General features: G+C 37.2%; 1 protein-coding gene across 3 annotated transcripts in view; it reads left to right on the forward strand.

Annotated features, from left to right (window-relative positions):
* Positions 1 to 25,613, forward strand: part of TTC17 (tetratricopeptide repeat domain 17) — a 118,042-nt gene that overhangs the window by 80,711 nt on the left and 11,718 nt on the right. For all 3 annotated transcript variants that reach the window (XM_045557848.1, XM_045557849.1, XM_045557850.1), the window contains 3 exons: positions 253 to 373; positions 2,346 to 2,505; positions 3,350 to 3,433. In XM_045557848.1, the coding sequence (XP_045413804.1) occupies positions 253 to 373; positions 2,346 to 2,505; positions 3,350 to 3,433 (365 nt within the window). The remainder of the gene's footprint in view (positions 1 to 252; positions 374 to 2,345; positions 2,506 to 3,349; positions 3,434 to 25,613) is intronic.

Genomic DNA, 25,613 nt, shown 5'->3' on the forward strand with positions numbered 1-25,613 from the left:
AAAAGGACTCATTTGTTTTTACTTCATCATTTATCTTTGACATTAAGGGTTTACCTAGAGATGATCTTTATTCCCATTGCTGTGAATGACAGGATTTCAGTTAGATCTACAGAAAGTGGAAATTCTAAAGACCAGAAGAATGACTAGCGCCTCCAAACACACCAGTCTGGATGAAGTAATTGCCAAGGCCATAAGGCACTCAGGTTCTGTTCCTTTGCAGTTGTGTCAATTCATGACATACTTTCCTTCCAGGAAAAAAACGTGACTACCAGAGTCTGGGATGGCCCAGCCCGGATGAGTGCCTCAAACTCCGCTGGGTAGAGCTGACGGCCATCGTGAGTACCTGGCTTGCAGTTTCTTCAAAAAACATTGAGTGAGTATCTTAATCTTCTCCCACTTTCATGGCATTTGTGTTCCAGTGAACCCACTGGGCCTCAGCTGACTTCAGGGTGCCCTCTTTGTCAGCAGCTATTGGAAGAGTTATCCCTTCTAGAGTTAGTGGTTTAAGGGATGACCATTGATGATCACAGTCCCCAGAGGGACCCAACCCATTATAGTGAAGCAGTGAGTGTGCCCCCTTCTCAGTGCCTTCACCCACATTTGTAAGCTGTCCAGAAGCCCCGTATAACTTGATTTGTTTGGATTAAAGGCTGGATCCCTCTTTATAGAAGCACAAAACCCATGGCCTCTCATGCACATCATGCACTTGTAGGGGAGCCAGAGCAAATCAGATATGCAGGCTCCTACCAAAATACAGGCTAAGCAGGATGGTCTCTTCAATAACTGTTTTTGCCTCACGAGGTGCTCATTCCAGTGCTGACCCCTTTTCTACACTTTAAGTGTTAGGTTCCCCAGGATTAACGCTTCTTATTTTATAATCACTCCTAGTCAGACTGATTGACTCCAAGAACCTCAATCACCATTGATGTATTGACAACTCCCAAATTTGAATCTCTAGACCAGACCTTTCTTTAAAGCCCTCAACTCATTTTTCCAGTTATCTCCCTGACCTCTCTTTCTAGATTGCTCTCAGGTACCCCAACCTCTAGGTAATTGAACTCATAATTTTCTTGCTCATTCTCCATCTAAAAATTTATTTGTTTGGTTGGGTTTTTCTCTTTCTATTTTTAGTAAATAGCTGCAGCAGTTCTTAGGCCAGAAACCTAGGAGTTTTCCTTCACAATTCTCTTCCCTTACCCCTCAATCCGAGCTTATTATCAATTCTTACCACTTTTACTCCCTGAGTATTTTTCAGAACCATCTACTTTCTCTGTCTCCATTGCTGCCTCCTTAAAACAGAGCACCTCCATATCCACGTAGGTTCATTTAGTAGCCTCATCCTGACCCTCTTGCTGTGTTGATTCTTGCCTCTGTTCAATACATTCTCTCCACCGTACTCAGAATTCTTCAAATATAAAAATCAGCTCATTCTTAAAACACTCTAGTATCTTCTTATCGCTATTTAAAGTCATCCACAAAGCCCTTCTTGATCTGCTCTCTGCCTGTCTTTCCATCTTCAATTCTGCCCTCTCTCCCATCAGGGCCTTTATACGTGGTGTCTCCTTTGTCTGCATTGTTGTTCTCACTGCTACTTCTCAGCTGGACAATTCAGACTCATCCTTCTGGTCTCAAATACTTACTCAGGGAATCCTTCACTAGCCACCTCCCTCCTCCGTCAGTGCAGAGGAAATGTATACCCTCCTGTGGTGCATTCTCATTGCACCATGTTTTTATCTTTTATAACTTACCACATCTGTCCAGTAAGTGAATTACAAGATGAGGACCACAGTGACAGCAAGACCTGAGTATGTTTTGGTAATTATTATAGTCCTAGTATTGGACACGTAATAGGCTCTGAATAAATAATGAATAAATGAATGAATGAATGTTTGCCTAATAACTGTTAAGCTTTTTAAATAGCTGGAAGTAAAACTTGGCAATGCCAATTTGTCATATCAGTACATATTATAATCTATAACATTTAGCTTATATATAGTGGGAAAATGACTGCTTTGGGGCCATGAAGGGAAATACTTAATCTCATACATAAATACATTATATAACTATATCTGTATAAAATTTACTATCTAAACTCTAGGTAACATTTTCTGTGGGGACATGTGTGATTCCATGCATAAAGGAAAAGTAAAAGATAATACCAGTTGTGGGTATTTATCACTACCTGTACCCTGGAAGAAGAAATCATAGAAGAAAACTTACCTGGTTTAAAACCTCCCCAGGCAGGGGATAGCATATTGAAGTTATGATCAGCTGATTGTTAATGCCCTCTCTCTCCCCACCCACACAAATTTTCCATAGTTAATTTGGCAATCTCCATTTTTCAGCATCACAGAACACATAGACTTTGCCACCCCAATACAACAGCCAGCAATGGAGCCCCTTTGCAATGGCAATCTCCCCACCAGTATGCATACCCTGGACCACTTGCATGGAGTTTCCAACCGAGCCAGCCTGCACTACACAGGGGAGAGTCAGTTAACAGAGGTGAGTGCTCAGCTTTGTTCAGCCTGCCTGTATTTTTTAGCCTCACAGTTAGGATGCACCTGATAGCAGAAAGCACAAGTGGCCAGGCCTTATTAAAAAAAAAAAGGACTTTTTCAGTTGGCCATCATATAGGTGAATTTCAGCCAAACCTAACTTCTTTTAGGCCCTGAGAGAAATATTTGGGGCAGTTAATTCTCCTGTTGACATTTTTAAGAAGAAAGAGAAAAGGCAGACCTAGCCAAGAATATACCTAGAAGAACTGGAAAGACATGTCACAAATGTCCAACAGTAGAGGATAGATTAAATAAATTTTGGTGTAGCTATAAGATAGTACACAATGATGCCATTAGGAAAGATGTAGTAGAAATATGCTTATTGGCATGAAGAAACTTTCAGGATATTTTATATGAAAATATAGGTAATAATATATAGTGTAATCCCATATTTTATGAGAAAAATAATGTATGTATACATAGAAAAATATGTGGAAGACATATTTAAAGGTATTAACAACTACTGTTTAGTTGTTTACTAACAACTTTATATGTCCCAGTAACAGGATTACAAATAGTTTTTATTTTTTTATCTACTCAATTTTCTAATGTTGCTATAATGCATGTGTTTTATATTCTGTAATTTTTTTGTTAAATGAGAGAGGGCTGAGAGGATGGTAAAACGGCCTTAAATGTGTCTTCCACAGACTGCCTTACCAACAGGACCACAGCATGTATCCCAGAGAAACAATTTCCATTAGTGGTATGGTGCCCAACTCAGCATCAGCAATATCATCTAGATCCTGCCTCATTTTCATTCTTCTAATCTACCATCTTCCTCTCTATTCCAGGTATTGCAAAATCTTGGCAAAGACCAATATCCACAACAGTCACTTGAACAGATTGGCACCCGAATTGCCAAAGTTTTGGAAAAGGTAAGGCACCCCACAGAAAAGCTGGAAACGATTGTTGACCTTCTTAATTCTTTTCCAGTTTATTTCCTCCTAAGTGGCTCTAACCTCTTCTCTTAGTTATTTAGCCCCGGATAACTAAAAGGATAACGTGAAATAACTTCACTCAACAGTGTTTCACTCACTTTTCCATTACTTTTTCCATCACTTGGTTAGTATTCTTTTTTTGCCCCTTTGCTTACCTTCTTTGGTGAAATTTACCTCATTTCATCAGTTTGTTCCTGGAAACTATTTAGGTATATGAAATAAGTCAGGTATTCTGATAGTGAAGAATATTTGGCATTTTGGGTGGTGGATAGGTAATATACCTTGGAATATCTTTTTTCTTGAAATCATGAAACAAAATATTTACAAAACTGCATTTTCATACAGCCTACAGAAAATATAATTGAGAGTCTCTAAGACTACTTATCTACCTCTAAATGATATTTGTGTAAAGAGGAGGGGGTTTTAAATTTTAATTGAATTAGTTAAGAACCTCTATTGCTATATAGTATGAAAGAGCTAATTTAACATAGTCATTAAGAGAATCTACTCAACTTCGAGTATGAACATGACATTGTGAGATAGCAATTTCCTTCCTCTTCTGGATATCATACATGGAAAATAATTATAATGAAACTAGAACATAGATAGGATCCCCAGGCTCCAAAAAATAAGGATTACCAAAAGCAGTTAAGGTCCACACAGAAATCAAACAGGATTAATTGTAGCAGAAACCGGGCAGGGTTAGTTATTTCAGAAAACATTAGCAAAAATTTACTACCTGAAGAAACTTTCTTCAAATAGCCCAGCCAAGAAGATCCTGAGTAATAAAAACAGAGCAGACACAACACTGATATAAAAATATAAGAAAATCATAGGAAAGAGCAGCAAAACATACCAAAGAACACTCAGCAGAAAAATATTGACATGGAACAGATTAGTTCCGACTAAACTTTTCCCCATGAATTAAAAAATCATACTGAACAATGAATTACCTTTATAAAAAAAAGATCACAAAGCCAAAATATATAAAACACAGGGGAGAGATTAGCAAGGAATATAAAAACAGGAGATAGAAAACTGAAATATATGAAACTTGAGTAGCAGGCCAAACACAGGAAAGTAGTAGAAAAAAACTAGTCACAGAAATGATGACAAAATTGGAAGGAGCAACAACAAGAATATAGTGCAAACACAGAAAGGGACAATATAGGATAAAAATGACAAAAGTGACCAAAATGAAAATAGAGAGTTAGGAATAATGAAGAGAGTATGTTCGGGAAGAACGTGTTGAAAGCTAAGACTTAATAAGTCTTATTTTGTTTCTGTAAAATATATTTTGTTAAAAGGGCATACTGTGTGCCAGAGAAAACTGATCCAGAACAGTCAACAGCAATGCTTATTTAAGCAACATTATTTGACTTTAAAGAAGAAAGAGTCCTTGACTTTTACTTCTGACGTGGCTGATTAGTCTCCCAAAGAGATCCTTCCACTTTAGAACAACTATATTCTATATAGGGCATACATTTTTCGAGTTATTGCTGGTCTCACAAGGAGTAGGACTCCAAAGACCTCTTCCTTCATTAAAAAAACAAAAATTTTTGAACTAGCTGACAGCTGGAGCTTCAGGAGGCTAATCCATCTTGGGGACAGACGTTGATAAGCTCTCTTGGTACAGAACCTTGAGCCAATGACTAGGGAAGCTCAGCTCTAGGTCCTACACTGAATTGATACAAGTCATGCAAGAACACTTAAATTAGAATTAGAAAAACTAAAAAATGTGGTAATTGGCTAAAAGGAAGATTTGAAAAGGAAGTAGACGCAATATCGGAAAGAATTATAAATAAAAGAAATTATTTACAAATGAAGGCAAAACACAAAGGAACATAAGAGCAAATGAACACAATGGGTAGTGCCTTAAGGAAAATAGATTTTTTTTTAAATACGAAGGAAATGAAGGAAAAGTTAAAGGCATATGAGAAAAAGTCACAGATGTAGAAGAAAGAAGACCCAGTGCACACATAACAGGAGTCCTAAAGAAGAAACCAAAGCAATGAAACAAAACTAGTATGTAGAGGAGAGGTATAGCAGGTCATGCCTATAATCCCAGCACTTTGGGAGGCCAAGGCGGAAGGATTGCTTAAGACCAGGTGTTGGAGACCAGCCTGTGCAAGATAACAAGACCTTGACTCTAAATATATATATATATATATATTTTTTTTTTTAATTAGCCAGGCGTGTTGGCATGCACCCATAGTCCCAACTACTCAGGAGGCTAAGGCAGGAGGATCACTTGAGCCCAGGAGTTTGAAGCTGCAGTGGGTAATGATTGTACCACTGCACTCCAGCCTGGGTGATAGAGCAAGACCTGTCTCTTAAAAAAGAAAACTCAAAAAAATATTTGTGGAGAAAAAGGAACTCATATAGCTGGGAATGTAAATTAGTACAACCACTATAGAAAACAGTATAGAAGTTTCTCAAAAAACTAAAAATAGTACTATCATACAATCCAGCAATCCACTACTGGGCATTTATCCAAAGGAAAAGAAATCTGTGTATCAGAAAGATACCTACGGGTGTCAGGCAAGTGGGAGGGAGAGGAGGGACTGAGTATATTTACACCTAATGGGTGAGGTACGTACTGTCTGGGGGATGGGTACACATATAGCTCTGACCTGGGTGGTGCAAAGGCAATATATGTAACCTAAACGTTTGTACCCCCGTAATATTCTGAAATTAAAGAAAGAGACCTGCACCCCCATGTTTATCACAACACTATTCATAATAGCAAAAATATGGAATCAACCTAAGTGTCTATCAACAGATGAATGGATAAAGAAAATGTGGAATACGTACACAGTGGAATCTATTCAGCTGTAAAAAGGAATGAAATCATGTCATTTGTAGCATATGGATGGAACTGGAAGTCTTTAAGTGAAATAAGCTAGACACAGAAAGACAAAATTTTCCTGTTCTTATTCATATGTGGGAGCTAAAAAAGTGAATCTCATGGAGGTAGAGAATAAAATAATAGAGACACCAGAGGCTGGGAAGGGGTTGGGGTGGGGGGTGAAGAGAGGTTGGTCAGTAGGTAACAAACATACAATTAGATAGAACATATAAGTTCTAATGTTCAACAGCAGAGTAGATGGACAATAATTAGTAACAGTATATTGTACATTTTGAAGTAGCTAGAAGAGAGAACTTGAAATGTTCCCAGCACATAGAAATAATAAATACTCAAAGTGATGGATGCCCAAAATACCCAGACTTGATCATTACACATTCTATGCATGTAACAAAATATTCCATGTACCCCAAAATATGTAAAATATCGTGTGTCAAGAAAAAAATGATAAAACGTTCCTAAAAGAAAAGACAGAATGAAACTACATATTGAAAGAGCATACCACATACTTGTGGAAATCAACCTAGAATGGGCAACTCTAAAATATATTCTAGTAAAACTATTTTTTAAAAGAAGGAAAAAATTCCTTTGGACCTTCAAGTAAAATAAAGAAAACAAATGTTATCAGATTTTTCAACAGTGACTCTTGATTCTAGAAGTCAGTGGAGTAACATATTTAGGATTCTTAAAGAAAAAAAAATGTGAGTCAGGGATTTTATGTGCTACCAAATCAACTATCAGTATAGAGTTCACAGACAAATTATGATGCACATGCAATGAATATTGTTTCCATGAGCCCGTTCTTGAGAAGGCTGTCTACTAGAGAATGAGCTTCAGACAGCCAAAATGACCAGAACAGCATTTGTATAAGGGACTAGTAGCAAGCATACATTTGCCCATAGAACCAAGACTAAATAATGGCTATAAAGGAGACAGTATCCTAGGTGATGGTATATACACATGCTCCTCGGCTTAAAATGGGATTACATCCTAGTAAGCCCATCATAAGTTGAAAATACCGTAAGTCAAAAAACTGCATTTAATACACCTACTGAACATCATAGCTTAGCCTAACCTACCTTAAGCATGCTCAGAACACAGTATACAGCAGAGTATCAGTTGTTGACCCTCACAATCACGTGGCTGGCTGGGAGCTGCAGCTCACTACTGCTCCTGCCCAGCATCATGAGAGAGTATCATACTACTTTCTACTGAATGTGTATTGCTTTCACACCATCCTAAAGTCAAAAAATCATAAGGTGGGAACTGTTTGTATTCTGAAAATGTAGGTACAATTGCCAAAAAATGGTGAGAGAATGGAAGAATTCATGAAAGGTAAAATAAGCTCACTGATTGCTTAGTAGGAACTAGTTGGGAATTTAAAAATGATACTTCAATCAGATGCTGATGAAGAGGAAAGGCAGAAATGTAAGAAAAGGTTAGAACATAGTTTCCATATTGTTCATAGTAGGTAACCAATAGAATAGAGTCCAAAAAAAGTGTGGAGGAGGGCAGAGTAATGGAATTAGTTAAAGGCATTACTATATAGGTGCAATACAAGCCTTCCTAAATATCAAAAGATAAACTGAAAAGAGTGTACAAATAAAACAGACAATATAGTAAAAGAGTATATATATATATACACATACTTACAGACATATTCAAAGGACCGAGGGAAAACATATTAATTGTATCCGTAAATGCAAACAGACTTACCTCACCTGAAAATCTGAGCAAGATTTTCAGATTGGTTAACAAAGTATAACCAAACATTATGCTATATTCAAGAAACACATCTTAATACAATTTAAAAAGATTTAAAGTAAAAATAAAAGAATGGACAAAGCATACAAAGCAAATACAAGTAAGAGAGCAAATTTTATGTCCATTACTAACTGGGAAAAATTTAGATCAAAAAGCTTGAAATGACAAAGAAATACACTTTATAATGCCAAAGACACAATGAAGTTACAATAATTATTAATATTTATATACCTAGTAATTCAGAAACAAATTTCATAGAGCAGAAACTAAAGGAGATTCAGAGAAATAGATTAAAATATGCCTCATAATAGTGGACAAAAAATTACGATATAAAAGACCTAAATAATATAATCAACAAGGCAAATCTTATTAGATATATATTAGCTATATTAGATATATCAAACTCTGAACTTGGATAATAGAAAATACATCTTTTCTTCATTTGAACATAGAATATTCATGAAACTTGATCATATCAGAGCAATGAACAAATAAATTCCAAAGAAGAAAGTAAAACTAGTATTCTTAGATCAGAATACAAAAAAATAAAAATTAATAACAAAAAAATATAAAAGCCTACCTGGAAATTCTAAAACATGTCATTTAAACATCTGCTGAGTCAAAGGGGGAAATACAAAATAGAATTTAGAATTTCTTGAAGATAAATGAAAACAAAATAGCAGTCTGTAGAGTAGATCTAAGACAGTTATCAAAGGAATTTTTATAATATTAAATACCTGTATCAATAAAAATGAAAAATAATAAAATATATCAGTTAAATACCCCAAGCCAGGGTGCAAAAATAAACTGAACTAAAAAAAGCAAAAGAAAAGAATTAACAAAGAAAAAAGATACATCAATTTTGTGCAGAAAATCAATACAAATAATCCAAAAGTTGAATTTTGATATATGTTGATAAAATGGACACATTACTAGCTAACCTAATAAAAGAAAACGAGATTGCCCAAATAAATAAAATAAGAAAGATAGGAGAAAATAACTATCAAAACAGGAAATTTAAAGACTCAGACTATTCTGACCAAAAAAAAAGAAGAAGGAAGCAAACTATTTCGCATAATCTATGCAAATAAATTTGAGAATCTAGATGAGATAAATATTTTTTAAAAAAAGAAACAACTTAGGAAATTCACCTCAGTAGAAAGATAGTCTAATTCAGAAAAATTGCTATAGAAGAAACAGAAAATAGTTAACTCCAACCAGAAGCTCACTAGGCCCAGATGACTTCACAGGAAATTTCTTCAACCCTTTAAAGACTAAAAATTTCCAATGCTGTTATATTTCAGAGCATCAAAAAAAGAAACTTTTATTTTATGAAGGAAATATATCATTGTTCCTAAAATCTGAAAAAGTTGGCATCAGAAAAGGAAACTACACACCTATTTCACTTGTCAACATCAATTCAAAAATGATAAACAAATATTAGCAAACAGAATCTAACAGCATATTTGAAAAAAACAATAAATACATCATGACCCTTTGGCCATAGTCCAGGAATACAAAATTGATTCACTATTTGGAAACCATTAATATCTTTCATTTTGATAGAGAGGGAAATCATATAATTATATCCAGACTTCCACAAACATTGGGCAAATTCAATACCAGCTAATGTTAAGAACTTTAACTTAGGAATTGATAAGTACTTTTCTTAACATGTAACATCAATACACACCATGCCTCTCAGCAGGAAAGCCAGGTCCTTACTAGGTGCCTTCTAGATGCTTTCCCACTAAAGTCAAAAAACAAGAACATCTACTGTATCTGGTACTACTCAACATAACTTTGGAGGTGTTAATGTAGAGAAAGAAAACAAAGAATTGAGACTGCCTGCTTGTGTCCAATAAGATTATGTGTCTGGAAAACCCAAAAGAATCCATGGAAAAGCAACGACAAAGAATAAGAGAATTTAGTCAAGTAACAGATTAAAAATTGACACAAATATAAAATTAATATTCCAGTTAGGATGTAGTAGGTCAAGGCAGATCAGTGCATTGCAGTAACTGGAAAGAACCACATAAACTTTTAAAATCATATTTTTAAAGGCATCGGAGAACTAGGAAGCAAAAAGATATGAAAGAACTAAATTGATAGTGACAGGAGAACCTTTGCAAGGTGAGCTGGTGATTGCTAGCTAGGGTTTTTTTTCTCCCCTGGGAGCCTTTGTTTATTCTGGGAATGAGCTAAGAATCAGGCTTATCCCAGGGAGAAAGCCATTGCTGGGGAAAAGAGAAGCCAGTGAAGCTTTTAGCAGTTGCTCAAGGTGAAATTAACAGATTGGAAATTAAACACATGACCAGTTTTTTTTCCAAGGAGCATTTGATTAGAGCTAAGGCCACACAGGAGTCTGGGGAATTAGGTTAAAAACTTAGAAAAGGTAGAGTGAAATATCTCCATCTCACATTGCTTAGGAAATAAAGAGATGCTGGGTGACAGAGCCAGCTGTAAGCATATGGCTGGTTTTCCCCCTCAGGATTTTCATCTTGATACTATTTGGATGGGAAACTGAAGGGGGCTGGAAACCTCTAAAAGGAAAAGTCTTTTGGAGCTGAAGAGACAGACACCCACTCGACTCTTAATCATAATCCCTGGGGTGCCACAACTGAGGAACAGGGATGACCCAGACACAAATTGAGTCTTGCTAAAACTGTAGGCCAGTTCCAACTCAGCTCAGTATTTGACAGGATTGAGTTGATCAGTCCCACACCTTATTTGCCTAATAGAATGAAGGGAGAAACTGCCCTGATGAAGTATAATATCATCTGGAACCTCTGTGGTTCTTTTATACACAAAGACCAGAATATGTTTTTTTGTCAAAAAAAAAAAAACTAGAAATACAAAGAAGCAAATGTGTATGGTTGATAACAAGGCAAAATGCAGACAATAGGAGCAGATTCACAGATAATCCAGATATTATGGTTAATAGACAAGGGCTTTAAAATAGCTACAATTAATATGTTCACGAAAATAAAGGAAAAGATGGAGAAAAATATATGAAAAGAAGTACATTTTCACCAGAGAACTAGAAACTATAAAAAAGAATCAGATAAAATTACTTAAAAATACAGTAATGAAAACTCATTGAATGGGTTTAATATCAGATTGAACACAGCAGAGCTCAGAATTGGTGAACTAGAAAAATGTGCAGTCTGAACCACAGAGAGGAAAAAAAGGAAGGGGGGACCTGATAAAAGCATAAGAAACATGATGGAAATATTCCAAAGATCTAACATACATATCATTAGGGTCTCAGAGGTAGAGAAGTGAGAGAACAGGGCAGAAGCAGTATTTGAAGAATTGCCTAAGAATTTTCCAAAATGTATGATAGCCTACAGGTTCTAGAAGCTCAACAGACCTCAACCAGAATAAGTACAAAGAAAAGCACACCTAGGCACATCATTATAAAACCACTGAAAATTAAAAGCTTAAGAGCAGCCAGGAAGAAAAATATTCGTTTCTGCATCAGTTATCTAGTGCTGCATAGCATACCACTACAGGACTTACTGGTATAAAACAGCAGCCATTTTTTTTGTTCCTAATTATGCTATCTGGACCAGGCTCAGCTAGGCATTTCTGCTGGTCTCACCTGAAGTCACTTTTGCAGCTGGGGCTATATACCCAAAGTAACTTCACTCACATATTTGGTGCTTCCTGGGAAGTCTGGAAGAGTGAGAGCTAGCCAGGCACCATCTCCACATGGTCTCTCCCCCTCCACATGGTCTCTCCAGCACAGTAAGCAGGGCTCCAGAAGGGTAAAAACAGAATCTGCCAGGCCTCTTAAAGCCTAGAAACTGGTACAGCATCATTGCTACCGCATTCTTGTTGTTCAAAGCAGCTCATCACAAGGCCAGCTGAGATGTAGGAGAAGGGGTAGGACTTCACTTGTTGATTGCGCCTAGGCGAGGAGTGGGGTAGCAAAGACTTTTGAGGCATCTTTAAATTACCTGAATCTTCCGTTTGGCCACAAACTGTTTAAATACCTCCTACATGCAAAATAACACTAACCCCCTCCCAAGATCCCCAAAGATTAATCCAGATATGGCATCAGGTTCAGTGTCAGCTTGTATACAGTAGTTGCCCATTAACTGTGGTTTCAGTTTCCATGGTTTCAGTTACCCACAGTCAACCGAGATCTGAAAATAGGTGAGGTACAGTACAATAAGGTCTTTAGAGAGAGAAAGACCACATTCACATAACTTTGGTTACAGTAGGTTATCATTGTTCTGTTTTATTGTTGTTAATCTCTTACTGTGCTTAATTAATAAATTAAACTTTATCACAGGTATATATATATATATGAAAAAACATAGTATATATAGGGTGTGGTACTGTCTGTGCTTTCCGGTATACACTGGGAATCTTGGAATGTATTCTCCTTAGATAAGGGGAAACTACTGTATGTGGAAGTAGCTGTACTCCTCGGATACAGCTTTTCTTGATCTGTAAATCTATGAATTTTTAAAAAATTTATCTGCCCCCCTCACCCTCTTCCCACACACAACCTACATTGGTATAGCAGGGGTAGGATGTCACATCAATTTTTTTTTTTTTTTTGAGACAGAGTCTCACTCTGTTGCCCAGGCTAGAGTGCCGTGGCGTCAGCCCAGCTCACAGCAACCTCAAACTCCTGGGCTCAAGCAATCCTTCTACCTCAGCCTCCTGAGTAGCTGGGACTGCAGGCATGCGCCACCATGCCCAGCTAATTTTTTTTTTAATATATATATTTTTAGTTGTCCAAATCATTTCTTTCTATTTTTTTTTTTTAGTAGAAACAGGGTCTCGCTCTTGCTCAGGCTGGTCTCAAACTCCTGATCTCGAGCGATCCGCCTGCCTCGGCCTCCCAGAGTGCTAGGATTACAGGCGTGAGGCACCGCGCCCAGCCATGATGTCACATGAATTTAAAAGAGAGGGAATGGAAGACATTTAGCAATCCCATGGCAATTCTGAAATCCGTGTGACCATATGTCACCAATTCCAGGGGTAGGGTGTATTCTTTTATTAGGGCCTATTTTGATTCGCTGAAGTTGGTTCCCTTCTCTGTTTCTCGGCTCTTGACTTTTCTCTCTGAGCTGTCTCTCCTTTCCCATAAGAAATGTCCCGCTTTTGTAGCTGAATAGCTTTCTCATCCCCCTTTCTGCCTATTTCTGTCCTTTTAATCCAAACTGGCACAACTTCTTTAAAAAACTTTGTGGACTTTCAAATTAGAAACCACTCACTCTATCAGACAGAAGCCACACCCACAAATTTCTTCAAGAATGCCCCTGTCTACTTTGAATATGAGTTAGGGACAATACCCTTAAGATTCTTAGATGCCTTTTGTCAAACTGCGAGGGTCTGCTAGGCACTGACTTAAATCCTTCTGAAGTACAGATGGTCCCTGACTTATGATGGTTTAACTTAAGATTTTTTTGCTTTATGATGATACCAAAAGCAATGTGCATTCAGTAGAAACCATACTTCAAGTACTCAAACATTCTGTTTTTCACTTTCAGTACAGTATTTAATAAATTCCATGAGATCTTCAACACTTATTATAAAATAGGCCATGTTAGATGATTTTGCCCAACCGAAGGCTAATATAAGTGTTCTGAGTATGTTTAAAGAAGGTTAGGCTAAACTATGATGTTCAGTAGGTTAGTCATATTGAACACCTTTCAACTTAATGATATTTTCAACTTATACTGGGTTTATAGGGATATAACCGCATCATAAGCCGAGGAGTGTCTATAGTAGTAACCAGGTCATACTGCCATGCTCTTGATTTTATCTTGACCCTGAGGTCATAGTTTTACTGTTAGCACAACACCCTGGATTTAATTTTTTTTAACTTCAAAATCTTTTGCTGACTTGAGAAACTGGTAATGAGAAAGTTTTATTTTCTAACCCTGCAAGTCACAAGTTGAGAGTACTTTTCCCTAAATTCTGCTTGAAAACCACACAGTTCCTTGTGTAGCTCTTCTCTCTCTTTAAATGCTTTATTATAGGCAGTTCTTTAAAAAAAATTTTCTCACTTTCAGCATTCTTCCTGGAAATCTTCTTAGCCAGGTCTATAATTTCATTAGGTATTTTTTTTATCTTCTAAGCTCTAGCTTCACCACTTGTTTTGTCCATAGATCGCGTGCCTTCTCTCCAGCCTCCAGTAGCAATTTCCATAGTGCTTTTCCAGGTTCCATTAATAGTCTCACTGTAGCCTGGTCCCAAAACCAGTGCCACATGCTTTAAGTTCCTATTTTGGCAGCATTCCATTCTAATGCCATATACTATTTCAATTATCTATTTCTGCTTAACAAACCACCACATTTACTAGCTTAAAATAAAAATATTCTTTGCTTAAGATTCTGCAGTCTAAACTGCAATCAGCTAGACATTTCTTCCAGTCTCATTTAGTCATCCATGCAACTGTAGACATGTGGAGATTCAGCTGGGACTGGCCACCAAACATGGCTTTACTCAAATGCCTGGTGCCTTAGCTGGGGTGGCCACAGTAGCTGGGGCACAGGTGGGACTCCTCTCTCCAGCAGGACAGCTGGACCTTTTTACATGTTGGCTCAGGGCTCTGAGAGGGTGAAAGCAAAAGCATCCAGGCCAGCCCTCTTAGAGCCTGTGCATGGAACTGGAGCAGCACTATTTCCGTCTGTCTTGTCTATCAAAGCAAGTCCTAGAGCGTGACCAAAATTAAGTGCAGAGGAAATATTGTCCACTCTCTAGCAGTAACAAAGAACATGTGGCCAATCTTTAAGTCCATACAGTTACCTTCAGAGTTGCAACAAAGAGACTATTAGCTTCTCAACAGAAATGATGGAAACCAGGAGCCAATGTAATATCTTTAAAGTGCTTGAAAAAGAAACTTGCAGGCGTAGAATTCGCTACCAGCAAAAGTATTCTTCAGAAATTAAGGTGAAATAAATATGTAGTCAAGCAAATGAAAATTGAGAGAATTTGGCATCAATATGATCCCAGATAGAAATATGGACATGCAAGAGAGAATGAAGAACATTGAAAAAATATATATAAATGAACAGTAACTGTACAAAATAATAATTGTAGCACCCTGAGGAGTTTCAGTTTTATGTACTGTGTATCTAAAATGCGTGGTAGCAACATAAATGATGGGAGGGAAGTAAATGTAGTTTAAAAGTCCTAAGGCTTAATTGGTAACAGACAAGTAGTAAAAGTAATAATTTGCAGTGGCTTTAATAAATAAGAATGCATGTTTTACACTTTAGGCTAACTATTAAAATTATTTTAAAATGTAACTTAATAGAAGGAAAATACAATAAAGTAGAACATTGGATTAATTCAAAGGAAGCCAAGAAAGGTAAAAGAAAAGGCACATAAAAAATTTAACACAAATAGTAAAATAAGCAAATACAGACCCAAGCACATCGGTAGTTAAGTACAAAAAGACTATAATACAAAAATTAAATGTGGACTGGATTTTTTAAAATCCCAACAGTGACTCTTGATTCTAGAAGTCAGTGGAGTAACATATTTAGGATTCTTAAAGAAAAAAAAAATGTGAGTCTGGGATTTTATGTGCTACCAAATCAACTATCAGTATAGAGTTCACGGACAAATTATGATGAACATGCAATGAATATTGTTTCCATGAGCCCGTTCTTGAGAAGGCTGTCTACTAGAGAATGGGCTTCAGACAGCCAAAATGACCAGAACAGCATTTGTATAAGGGACTAGTAGCAAGCATTGTATATTTTTAAATGTACAAAGGATTTGAATAGACATTTCTCCGAAGATGATATACAAATGGCCAACAAACGTGAAAGGATGCTGAACATCACTAATCATGAGAAAAATGCAAATCAAAGTCAAATGAGGATGTGGAGAAATTGGAACCCTCATACACTGTTGGTGGCAATGTAAAATGGTACAGCCGCAATGGGAAACAGTATCACAGATCCTCAAAATATTAAACATAGAATTGCCATATGATCTAGAATTTCCACTTCTGTGTATGTAACCAAAAGAATTGAAAGCAGGATCCCAAAGAAATATTTGCACACCTATGTTCAAAGCAGTACTATTCACAATAGCTGAGAGATGGAATTAGCCCACATGCACATCAACAGATGAATGGATAAACAACATATGGCATACACATACAATGGGCTCAGCCTTAAAAAGGAAGGAAATTCTGACACATCCTACATGGATAAATTTTAAGGAATTATGCTAAGTCAAATAAGCCAGTCACAAAAAGACAAATACTGAATGATTAAACTTACATGAGGTATCTAGAGTAGTCATGTTCATAGAGACAAAAAGTAGAATGGTGGTTAACAGTGATTGGGAGGAATGGGATATGGAAAGTTGGTGTTTAATGGGTATTGAATTTCAGTTTTGCCAGATGAAAAGGTTCTAAAGCTTGGTTGCACAACAATGTGAATATGCTAAACACTACTACATTATATACTTAGAAATTGTTAAGATGGTAAATGTTATGAGTTTTCACTGTAATAAAAAAGATGAGATTAGGTAGAACAGATGATTAGTCACAGCAGAAAAGACGAAAGGTCAAAACAGGTTATTAGAAAATATCCAAACTGAAGCATGAAAAAGAAAAAAGTTTTTTTGAGGTTAATAAGAAAATATCCAAACTGATACATAAAGACATAGAGCAATGTGCAGGGAGGGGGAGGTGGGGGCAGATGAGAACATAAAAGGCATGTGAACACATAAAAAAAAAATCCAACATATGGAATCTCAGGAGAAGAAGAGAGAGAGAATGAGCAGGAGCAATGTTTGGAGAGGTAATAGCTAAGAATTTTCTAAAATGATGAAAGACATTCCACAGACTCAATAAAGTCTATGGTCCACAAGTATAAAGACAAAAAAGCCCCATTAGAACATTATAGCAAACTGCTGAAAACAAAACAAAAGACAAAGAATAAAATCTTAGAGAAAATAAAGTCACTTTCAAATGAATAACAAAACTGACAGTCAACTTCTCAACAGGAACAGTGGAACCAGAAGACAAAGGAATGACATATCTCAATTACTGAAAGAAAATACTGCCAACCTAGAGCTCTACACCCTGCAAATATCCTTCAAAAATGAAATGAATGAAATAGTCATTGTGTATGGTATTGGCAACAAGGTAGACAAATAGAACAGTGGAACAGAAGAAGGAGGCCAGGAATAGAACCATACCTGTATGGTCAAATGATTTTCTATTAGAGCACCACAGCATTTGAATGGGGAAAGTAAAATCTCTTCAGCAAATATTTCTGGAACAGGTTATATAGAAGGAAAAAAACTCAACCCCTACTTCACATCATCCACAAAAATCAACTTAATATGAATCATAGGTGTGTATGTAAAAATAAAGCCAAAATGATAAAGATACCAGAACAAAACATAGGAGAATATCTTCAAATTATTGCTGTAGGCAGAGATTTCTTCGAAAGCATGAGCTATACAAGAGAAAATTGATAGAGTGGACTTCCTTAAAATTAAAACTTCTGTTCAGCGGACACTTAAGAAAATAGACACAGAATGGGATAAAATATTTGCAACACATGTATCAGACATAGGACTTGAGTCCAGAATATATAAAGAACTCCTATGATTTAGTAATTTTTATTCCTCTTTTTTTTTTTTTTTGAGACAGAGTCTCACTCTGTTGCCCGGGCTAGAGTGCCATGGCATCAGCCTAGCTCACATCAACCTCAAACTCTTGGGCTCAAGCAATCCTACTGCCTCAGCCTCCCGAGTAGCTGGAACTACAGGCATGGGCCACCATGCCCAGCTAATTTTTTCTATATATATTTTTAGTTGTCTGGTTAATTTCCTTCTATTATTTAGTAGAGACGGGGTCTCAGTCTTGCTCAGGCTGGTCTCGAACTTCTGACCTCGAGCAATCCTCCCGCCTCTGCCTCCCAGAGAGCTAGGATTACAGGCATGAGCCACCACGCCTGGCCGATTTAGTAATTTTTAAAAATACAGTTTTTTGGTTTTTTGTTTTTTTTTTTTTTTTTTTTTTTTTGAGACAGAGTCTCGCTGTGTTGCCTGGGCTAGAGTGAGTGCCCTGGCATCAGCCTAGCTCACAGCAACCTCAAACTCCTGGGTTTAAGCAATCCTACTGCTTCAGCCTCCCCAGTAGCTGGGACTACAGGCATGTGCCACCATGCCCGGCTAATTTTTTCTATATATATTTTTTAGTTGGCCAGATAATTTCTTTCTATTTTTTAGTAGAGATGGGGTCTCGCTCTTGCTGAGGCTGGTCTCGAACTCCTGACCTGGAGCAATCCACCTGCCTCGGCCTCCCGGAGTGCTAGGATTACAGGTGTGAGCCACCACGCCCAGCCTAAAAATACAATTTTTAAAAGGTTAGTTTTGTGAACAGAATTTCACAAAACAAAATATACAGATGTCTAGTAAGCACATTGAAAAGTACCCATTATGTTAGTCATCTAGAAATGAAAAAACCATGAGGAAATACCACTTACCCTCCAGAAGAGCTAAAATGAAAAAGATTGATAACAACAAATGTTGCAAAGGATGTAGAGCAACCGGAACCCTTATACATTGCTAGTGGGAGTAGAAAATGGTACAATTATTTTGGAAAATAGTTTGGCAGTTCATTAAAAAGTTAAGCATACATGACCCAGTAATTTTACTTCTAGGTATTTATCAAAAATACATGAAAACTTGTCCACAAAATATGTTTTTAAAAAAGTCACCTTACCCTACTCAGAATGGCCTTTATTAAAAAGTCCAAAAACAGTAGATGCTGGCGTGATGCACGGAGAAAGAAACACTTAGACACTGTTGATGGGACTGCAAGTTAGTACAACCTCTGTGGAAAACAGTGTGGAGATTCCTCAAAGAACTAAAATTCGATTTACCATTTGATCCAGCAATCCCACTGCTAGGTATTTACCCAAAGGAAAAGAAGTCATTTTGTCAAAAAGACACCTGCACTCAAATATTAGTAGCAGCACAATTCACAGTTGCAAAGATGTGGAATCAACCCAAATGCCTGTCAATTCTTGAGTAGGTTAACAAAATGTGGTATATGTGTACCATGGAATACTACTCAACCATGAAGAATGATGAATTAATGCCTTTTGCAACAATTTGGATGGAACTGGAGACCATTATCCTAAGTGAAGTATCTAAAGAATGGAAAAACGAACACCACATGTACTCACTATTAAATTGGAACTAACTGGTGAGCACACATGTGCAGAGGGAAGTAAAAAACAGAAATCAAGCAGGGAGCGGGGAAGAGAAGAAGATGGACGAGAACCTACTTAATGAGTACAATGGACACTATTTGGGTGACGGACACGCTTAGAACCATGACTCAAACATTATGAAAGCAACCCCTGTAACCAAAAATATCTGTACCCCCATAATACCTTGAAATTTTTTTTAAAAAGCAGAAAAAGTGTTCACAGCTTTATTCATAATAGCCAATAAAACTGAAAACAGTGAGATGCCCATCAATAGAAGAATAGGTAAACAGTGGTGTATTCAGACAGTGGATGCTATTCAGCAAGAAAGAACCAATATCCACAGTATCAATGAATTTCAAAAATATTATGCTAGTGAAAGAAGTTGGACACAAAATAGTGCATAGTGTATGATTCCAACTATATGAAATTCTAGAATAGGCAAATATATCCTATGATGATAGAAATCACATCAGTGGTTGCTTTGTCGGTAAAGGTGTTGACTGGGAAGCAGCATGAAAGAACTTTCTGGAATGTCGGCTGCTTCTCTGTATTTGACAATTAATTGTCAAAACAATGTTATACTTAGGATATGAGCATTTCTTCCTATATAAATTATACCTCAGTTTTTTAAAATGAAAATTGAGTAAAGATTTTAGACCACCAAAAACTTAAAGATGTGTATTACCAACAGACTTGCCCTAAAAATCATTAAAGGGTTTTTTTCAGGGAGAACGAAAATTATCCCAGATAATACAGGAAATTATCCCAAAAATACAGGAAAGAGCAAAAAGCAACAGGGTAAATATTGGAGTAGATATAAATAAGTATGAGTGTACAAAATAAAGACAATAATGCCTTCTGAAGTTAAAATTCATGACAACAGTAATACAAAAGGAAGAAGGGAGCTGCACTGACTACTTTAGGTGATCTTAGGTCCAGGTAGATGTTTCACATCCATGCAGCTCAGTAGGCCTGATTTGGCGTGGGCCTCACTCAGAAAGACGCAGGAGTGGAAATGCACCACGTTGCTGCAGCAGCATCAGGTATGTACTTCCAGAGCGAGTCCTCACAGTAGCTCACATCTTAGTCCAGGGGCAGGGGCGATTCTCTGCTCACCCACGCCCCTTTTCTGCCAAGTGACAGTTCAGGCACAGGGGAGTAAATCAAATGATTGTGGGAACTACCCTGGCTTAGATACCCCAGGTTCCATGTGAGAATCAGTATCTTTTATGATGGCCCCGTGGGCATAGAGTACTAGAAAGGGACATGGCTGGCTGCAAGAACCATGGCACCTAGAAACTCAAAGCTGTGGCTTTCCACTGGGTATTATCGTTTACTTACCGTCATCCCAATCCAAATAAGTTTACCAACCAGAGTCATTTTTACCATAAGCTATGTTGCCTGATAACAGCTAACATTCCCCCTTTATCAGGTTTTCAGAGAAATAGAGCTAGAACTTTAATCCAACATTGGTTTCCTTTGCAGGCTCACAGACCATGACCTTGAGTTAATAAATTTAGTATAGTACTCAGACTTTAGGGTGCATCAGAATCACCTGGAGAGCTTATTAAAACATAGATTGTTAGGCCCCTATGACCCAACTTTCTTATTCAGTAGGGCTAGGGTCAGACTTGAGAGTTTATAGTTCTTAGTTCCCAGGTGATACTGCTGCTCTGAGGACCACACTTTGAAGCCAGTGCCCTAATAAACGGTAATGATAACAAAGCAAAAGTGCCACTTTCCCATTTACCATTCACAAAAGAACAAGGATCTCCATAGTCTTTTGGCTTCAACTTTTAGAATATCCAATCATTATCCTTTATTATTTCTTCAAAAGCCCATCTCTAATGGTCTTCTTAGAGAGTTTTTGAATTTGCATTGACATTATCAGTAGGTGTCAGCAGATGACATTGATTGGACTCCATTTTAGGGTTAAATTGGTATGCATTAAACCCTCAGGACACTGCTCATGTTGCAGCTGAGCACGAATGGTGCTCAAAGCTTATGCAGAGGTCTCCCCCTGTGGCTTAAGATTTGCACCAAGATGCTGCCATTACCACTGCAGCCAGTTTGTACACCAGGTTGCCACATGGTCCTATTTGACCTTGTGGGTTGGGAACCCAGTAGTTCCCCCACCTATGTCCCAGACTTCCCCAGGTAGTGACTGGTAGATACTACTTCATGCCAGGTGGATGAGCAGTCAACTCCCGCCACAGCCAACCCAGCAGCTCCACTCCCTTTGTCCAATCACAGACCCAGTCACAAATATGGACTCTCAAGCTCATGTGCTGTCTCCTCCCTGCCCCCACCAGACATTAATGTTTACTTTGGCCCAAATGTATCAGCTGCAGCAAGGCGATATCATTCTTGCCAGCCAGCCCAGCTGCAGCTGAGTTTCTGGTCAAGTCCATTTTATGGACAGTGAAGAGGAGTGGCAGTTTCCCTCAGCATAGGTTTGTCTCCAGCTTTTGTCCCTTCCTTATCCCCTGTCACATGATCTAAAGCCTTTACCATCAATCTCCGGGAAAGTTGGCCCCGCTGTGACTTGAGTGCTGTGACTTGAGTCTCGTCAGTATCTCTCTTCCCGTGCCTTATATGTCATGATATCGTGGCTGTACTGAAATAAGGATAGGAAGTCCATTCCACTGCTGCCTCTACTCTGCAATGCTCACTCCCAGTGGTTTTAGAACTACCTAGATAGATAATTCCTATGTACACAACCCAATAGGCCACTCGTGGTCCTTCACTCAGAAGGATAAAACAGGAAACACAGCAAGCCAGCAATGCAGCTTTTCATGTGTTTCTCCGAGTCCCCAGGACTGTCTGGCAGCAATCCCTGGGAGCTGTTCACTGCCCCTCCTCCCACGTGACAACTCAGGGGCAAGAGATCAAGACCATATGGATAGTGTGGGAACCACCCTGGCTTGGAAATCTCAAGTTTCATATTGGAAACAATACTTCTTATAACAGTCCCATGGGCCTAGAATCCAGGGATTCCAGCAAGGGACAAGAACCATCACACTAGAAATGTGACTTTCTGCTTGGTCATTGACAGCCCTCCCAGTCTACTTGCATTTTACTGGTCAGGTCATCTTTACCATAAGCCTAGTAACACAGGTAACATTCTACCTTTCCAAGAGAACATGACTAAAAAGTTAACATGATAACATATATAACTAATATATATTTTTAGTGTAGCCGGGCACAGTGGCTCACGCCTGTAATCCTAGCCCTCTGGGAGGCCAAGGCTGGTGGATCACTCGAGGTTAGGAGTTCAAGACCAGCCTGAGCGAGACCCCGTCTCTACTAAAAATAGAAATAAAAAAATTATCTAGACAACTAAAAATATATATAGAAAAAATTAGCCAGGCATGGTGGCGCATGCCTGTAGTCCCAGCTACTTGGGAGGCTGAGACAGTAGGATCGCTTAAGCCCAGGAGTTTGAGGTTGCTGTGAGCTAGGCTGATGCCACGGCACTCACTCTAGCCCGGGCAACAAAGTGAGACCCTGTCTCAAAAATATATATATATATATATATATTATATATGTATATATATATATTTAGTGTATAATAAGTTTGAAGATGCATGTTATAATCTCTCTAGGCTAAGCACTAAAAGAACAATAAAAGACGTATGATATAATTAAGGAAAAATGGATAATAAACATTTGATTAATTATAAAAGAGACCAGAAAGGAAGAGAAAAGGAATATAAACAAGTAGGTAAAATAGAAGGCAAATAGTAAAATTGTAGAGATAAACCCAATATATCAGTAATCAGAATAAATATTAAAGGACTAAGTGCTTAGAATACTAACATTATGAGACTGGGTTAAAAAACTGAACACAATTATATGTTTTTTAAAAAGTAACAGACCTTACTATAAGATATAAAACAGTTGCAATTACACAGATGGAAAAAATATATCATGAAAATACTAATCAAAAGAAACCTGTTGTAGCTATTACTAATAACAGACAATGTGGAATTTAAGGCAAGAAGCATTACTATGGATGAAGACAGACATTTCATAATGATAAAGTGGTCAGTCCACCATGAACATAGAAAATTGTAAATCTATATGTAACTGATAGCATAGTTTTAAATTATATAAAACAAATATTAAACATTGATAGATCTAAAAAAAGAAAAATGAATCCACAGTCATAATAGATTTCAACATAACTCTCAATAGGTGATAGAATTAAGCAGACAAAAAAATCAGTAAAAACGTCTTACTAATAAACAAACTTGACCTAACTGATAGTTATATAATGTTTTCAACTATGACAGAGTACTTATTTTTAAAAAGGCATATTGAACATTTGCTATCTTGATCTTAAGCTGAGTCATAAATTAAGCCTCAGTTAAATTTTAATACATTGAAATCATTTAGAGTATGTTTCTGTTCTTAGTGGTATTAAGCTAGAAAAAAGATCAAGGTCTTCAAAAGGGTAGATAGAAAATCCCCAACTATTTTGGTAACATTAAGTGGTACACCTCTAAATAATCCATGGGTCAATGAAAAAAAGCACAAAAGAAATTACAAAATATCTGTAATTAGAGGATACAGTAAGAAAGACATGGCATATCAAAACTTGTGGGGTGCAGCTAAAGCAATGCTTGAGGGAAGTTTATAGCCTCTGGATATATTAGTTTAAAAAAGAAAAAGGACAGGGAGCTGGAAGTCAGTGATCTAGACTTCTATCTCAAAAAGGTAGAAAAACAACAAATCAAAACTACGCTGAGAAATTTCTTGCCCATCACATTGGCAAAAGCCAAGTAGATTGGTAAGGCACTCCAGGTGAGGCTGTGGGGGAACTGGCGCTGTCACACGTTGGTAGACATGCAAAATGAAATAATCTCTGTGGGGAGGAAATTGACTATATCAAGCAAAATTATACATTCATTTACCCTCTTAGCCATCAGTCCTACTTTCAGGAATCTTTTTTAAAAATGTATTGGCAAAAAATTAAAAATGTGTCTGAATGAAGCTGTTTATTGTAGACTGATTTGTAATAGCATACTGGAAATAACCCAAATGCCCAGCAGTAGGAGACTGATTGAATAAAAAGTTCCCTGTGGATATACAATATGTGTGAACATTCACACAGTAGAGACTTCTGTAGCTGTCAAAAAGAATGAGGACCATCTCTTGTAAGCTTCAATGGAGTAATCTCTACATTAAGTGGGAAAAAAACAAAGTAGGAAAACACAGTATCCTAGGTTACTATTTTTCTTTTTAAGAATGGCAAGGGGAGAGAGAATAAATATATGTGGAGAGAAATAGATATTTAAAAATAGAAGACTAAATTTTAAAAATATTCCCATAAAGGGAAGAAAAAAATAAGGTGATGAGAACAGGAATAAAGCTAGATTTCCTTGAACCTATGTTGTTGTTTCAATTTGACTTTGGAACAAAATATTTTGCATAATTACACAAAATTTTTAAAAAAGCAATTCCTAATTTAAAGTAAAATGAGCCTAACTATTCAGTTGGTGGTGTAACCACATCAAGAGAAATTATTCCAAGTGACTTTAAAATACAATTATAGTTGACCCTTGAACAACATGGGGGATAAGGATGCCAGTCCCCCATGCAGTCAAAAATCCACTTTGGGCTCTTAACTACTAATAGCCTACTGTTGATCAGAAGCCTTACTGATAATATAAACCATCACTGAACACATATTTTGTATGTTATGTGTATTATGTACTGCATTCTTACAATAAAGTAAGCTAGAGAAAAGAAAATATTAAGAAAATCATAAGGAAGAGAAAATATATTTATTCATTAAGTGGAAGTGAATCGTCATAAAGGTCTTCATCCTTATCATCTTCATATTGAATAGGCTGAAGAGGAAGGGGAGGAGTTGGTTTTGCTGTCTCAGGGGTGGAGGTGGAAGGGGCGGCAACAGCAACAGGCATACTCGGTGTAACTTTTATTGAAAAAAATCTATGTATAAGTGGACCTGCACAGTTTAGGCCCACGTTCAAGGGTCGACTGTGTTTGACTATACATCCCTAGTGGAATTTACTCTCAGAACAAAAGAAAATCTTATATGGGTTTATTATCCTTTATCTGAAATGCTTGGGAGCAGAAGTATTTTGAATTTGGGATTTTTTTGGATTTTGGAATATTTGCATTGTACTGATTGAGCATCCCAAATTTGAAAATCCAAAATCCAAACTGTTCCAAGGAGCATTTCCTTTGAGCATCATGTTAGCGCTCAAATAGTTTTGGATTTGGCAAGCATTTTGAATTTCAG

This window comes from Lemur catta, chromosome 7 (genome assembly GCF_020740605.2).
Source record: "Lemur catta isolate mLemCat1 chromosome 7, mLemCat1.pri, whole genome shotgun sequence".
Lineage (NCBI taxonomy): Eukaryota > Metazoa > Chordata > Mammalia > Primates > Lemuridae > Lemur > Lemur catta.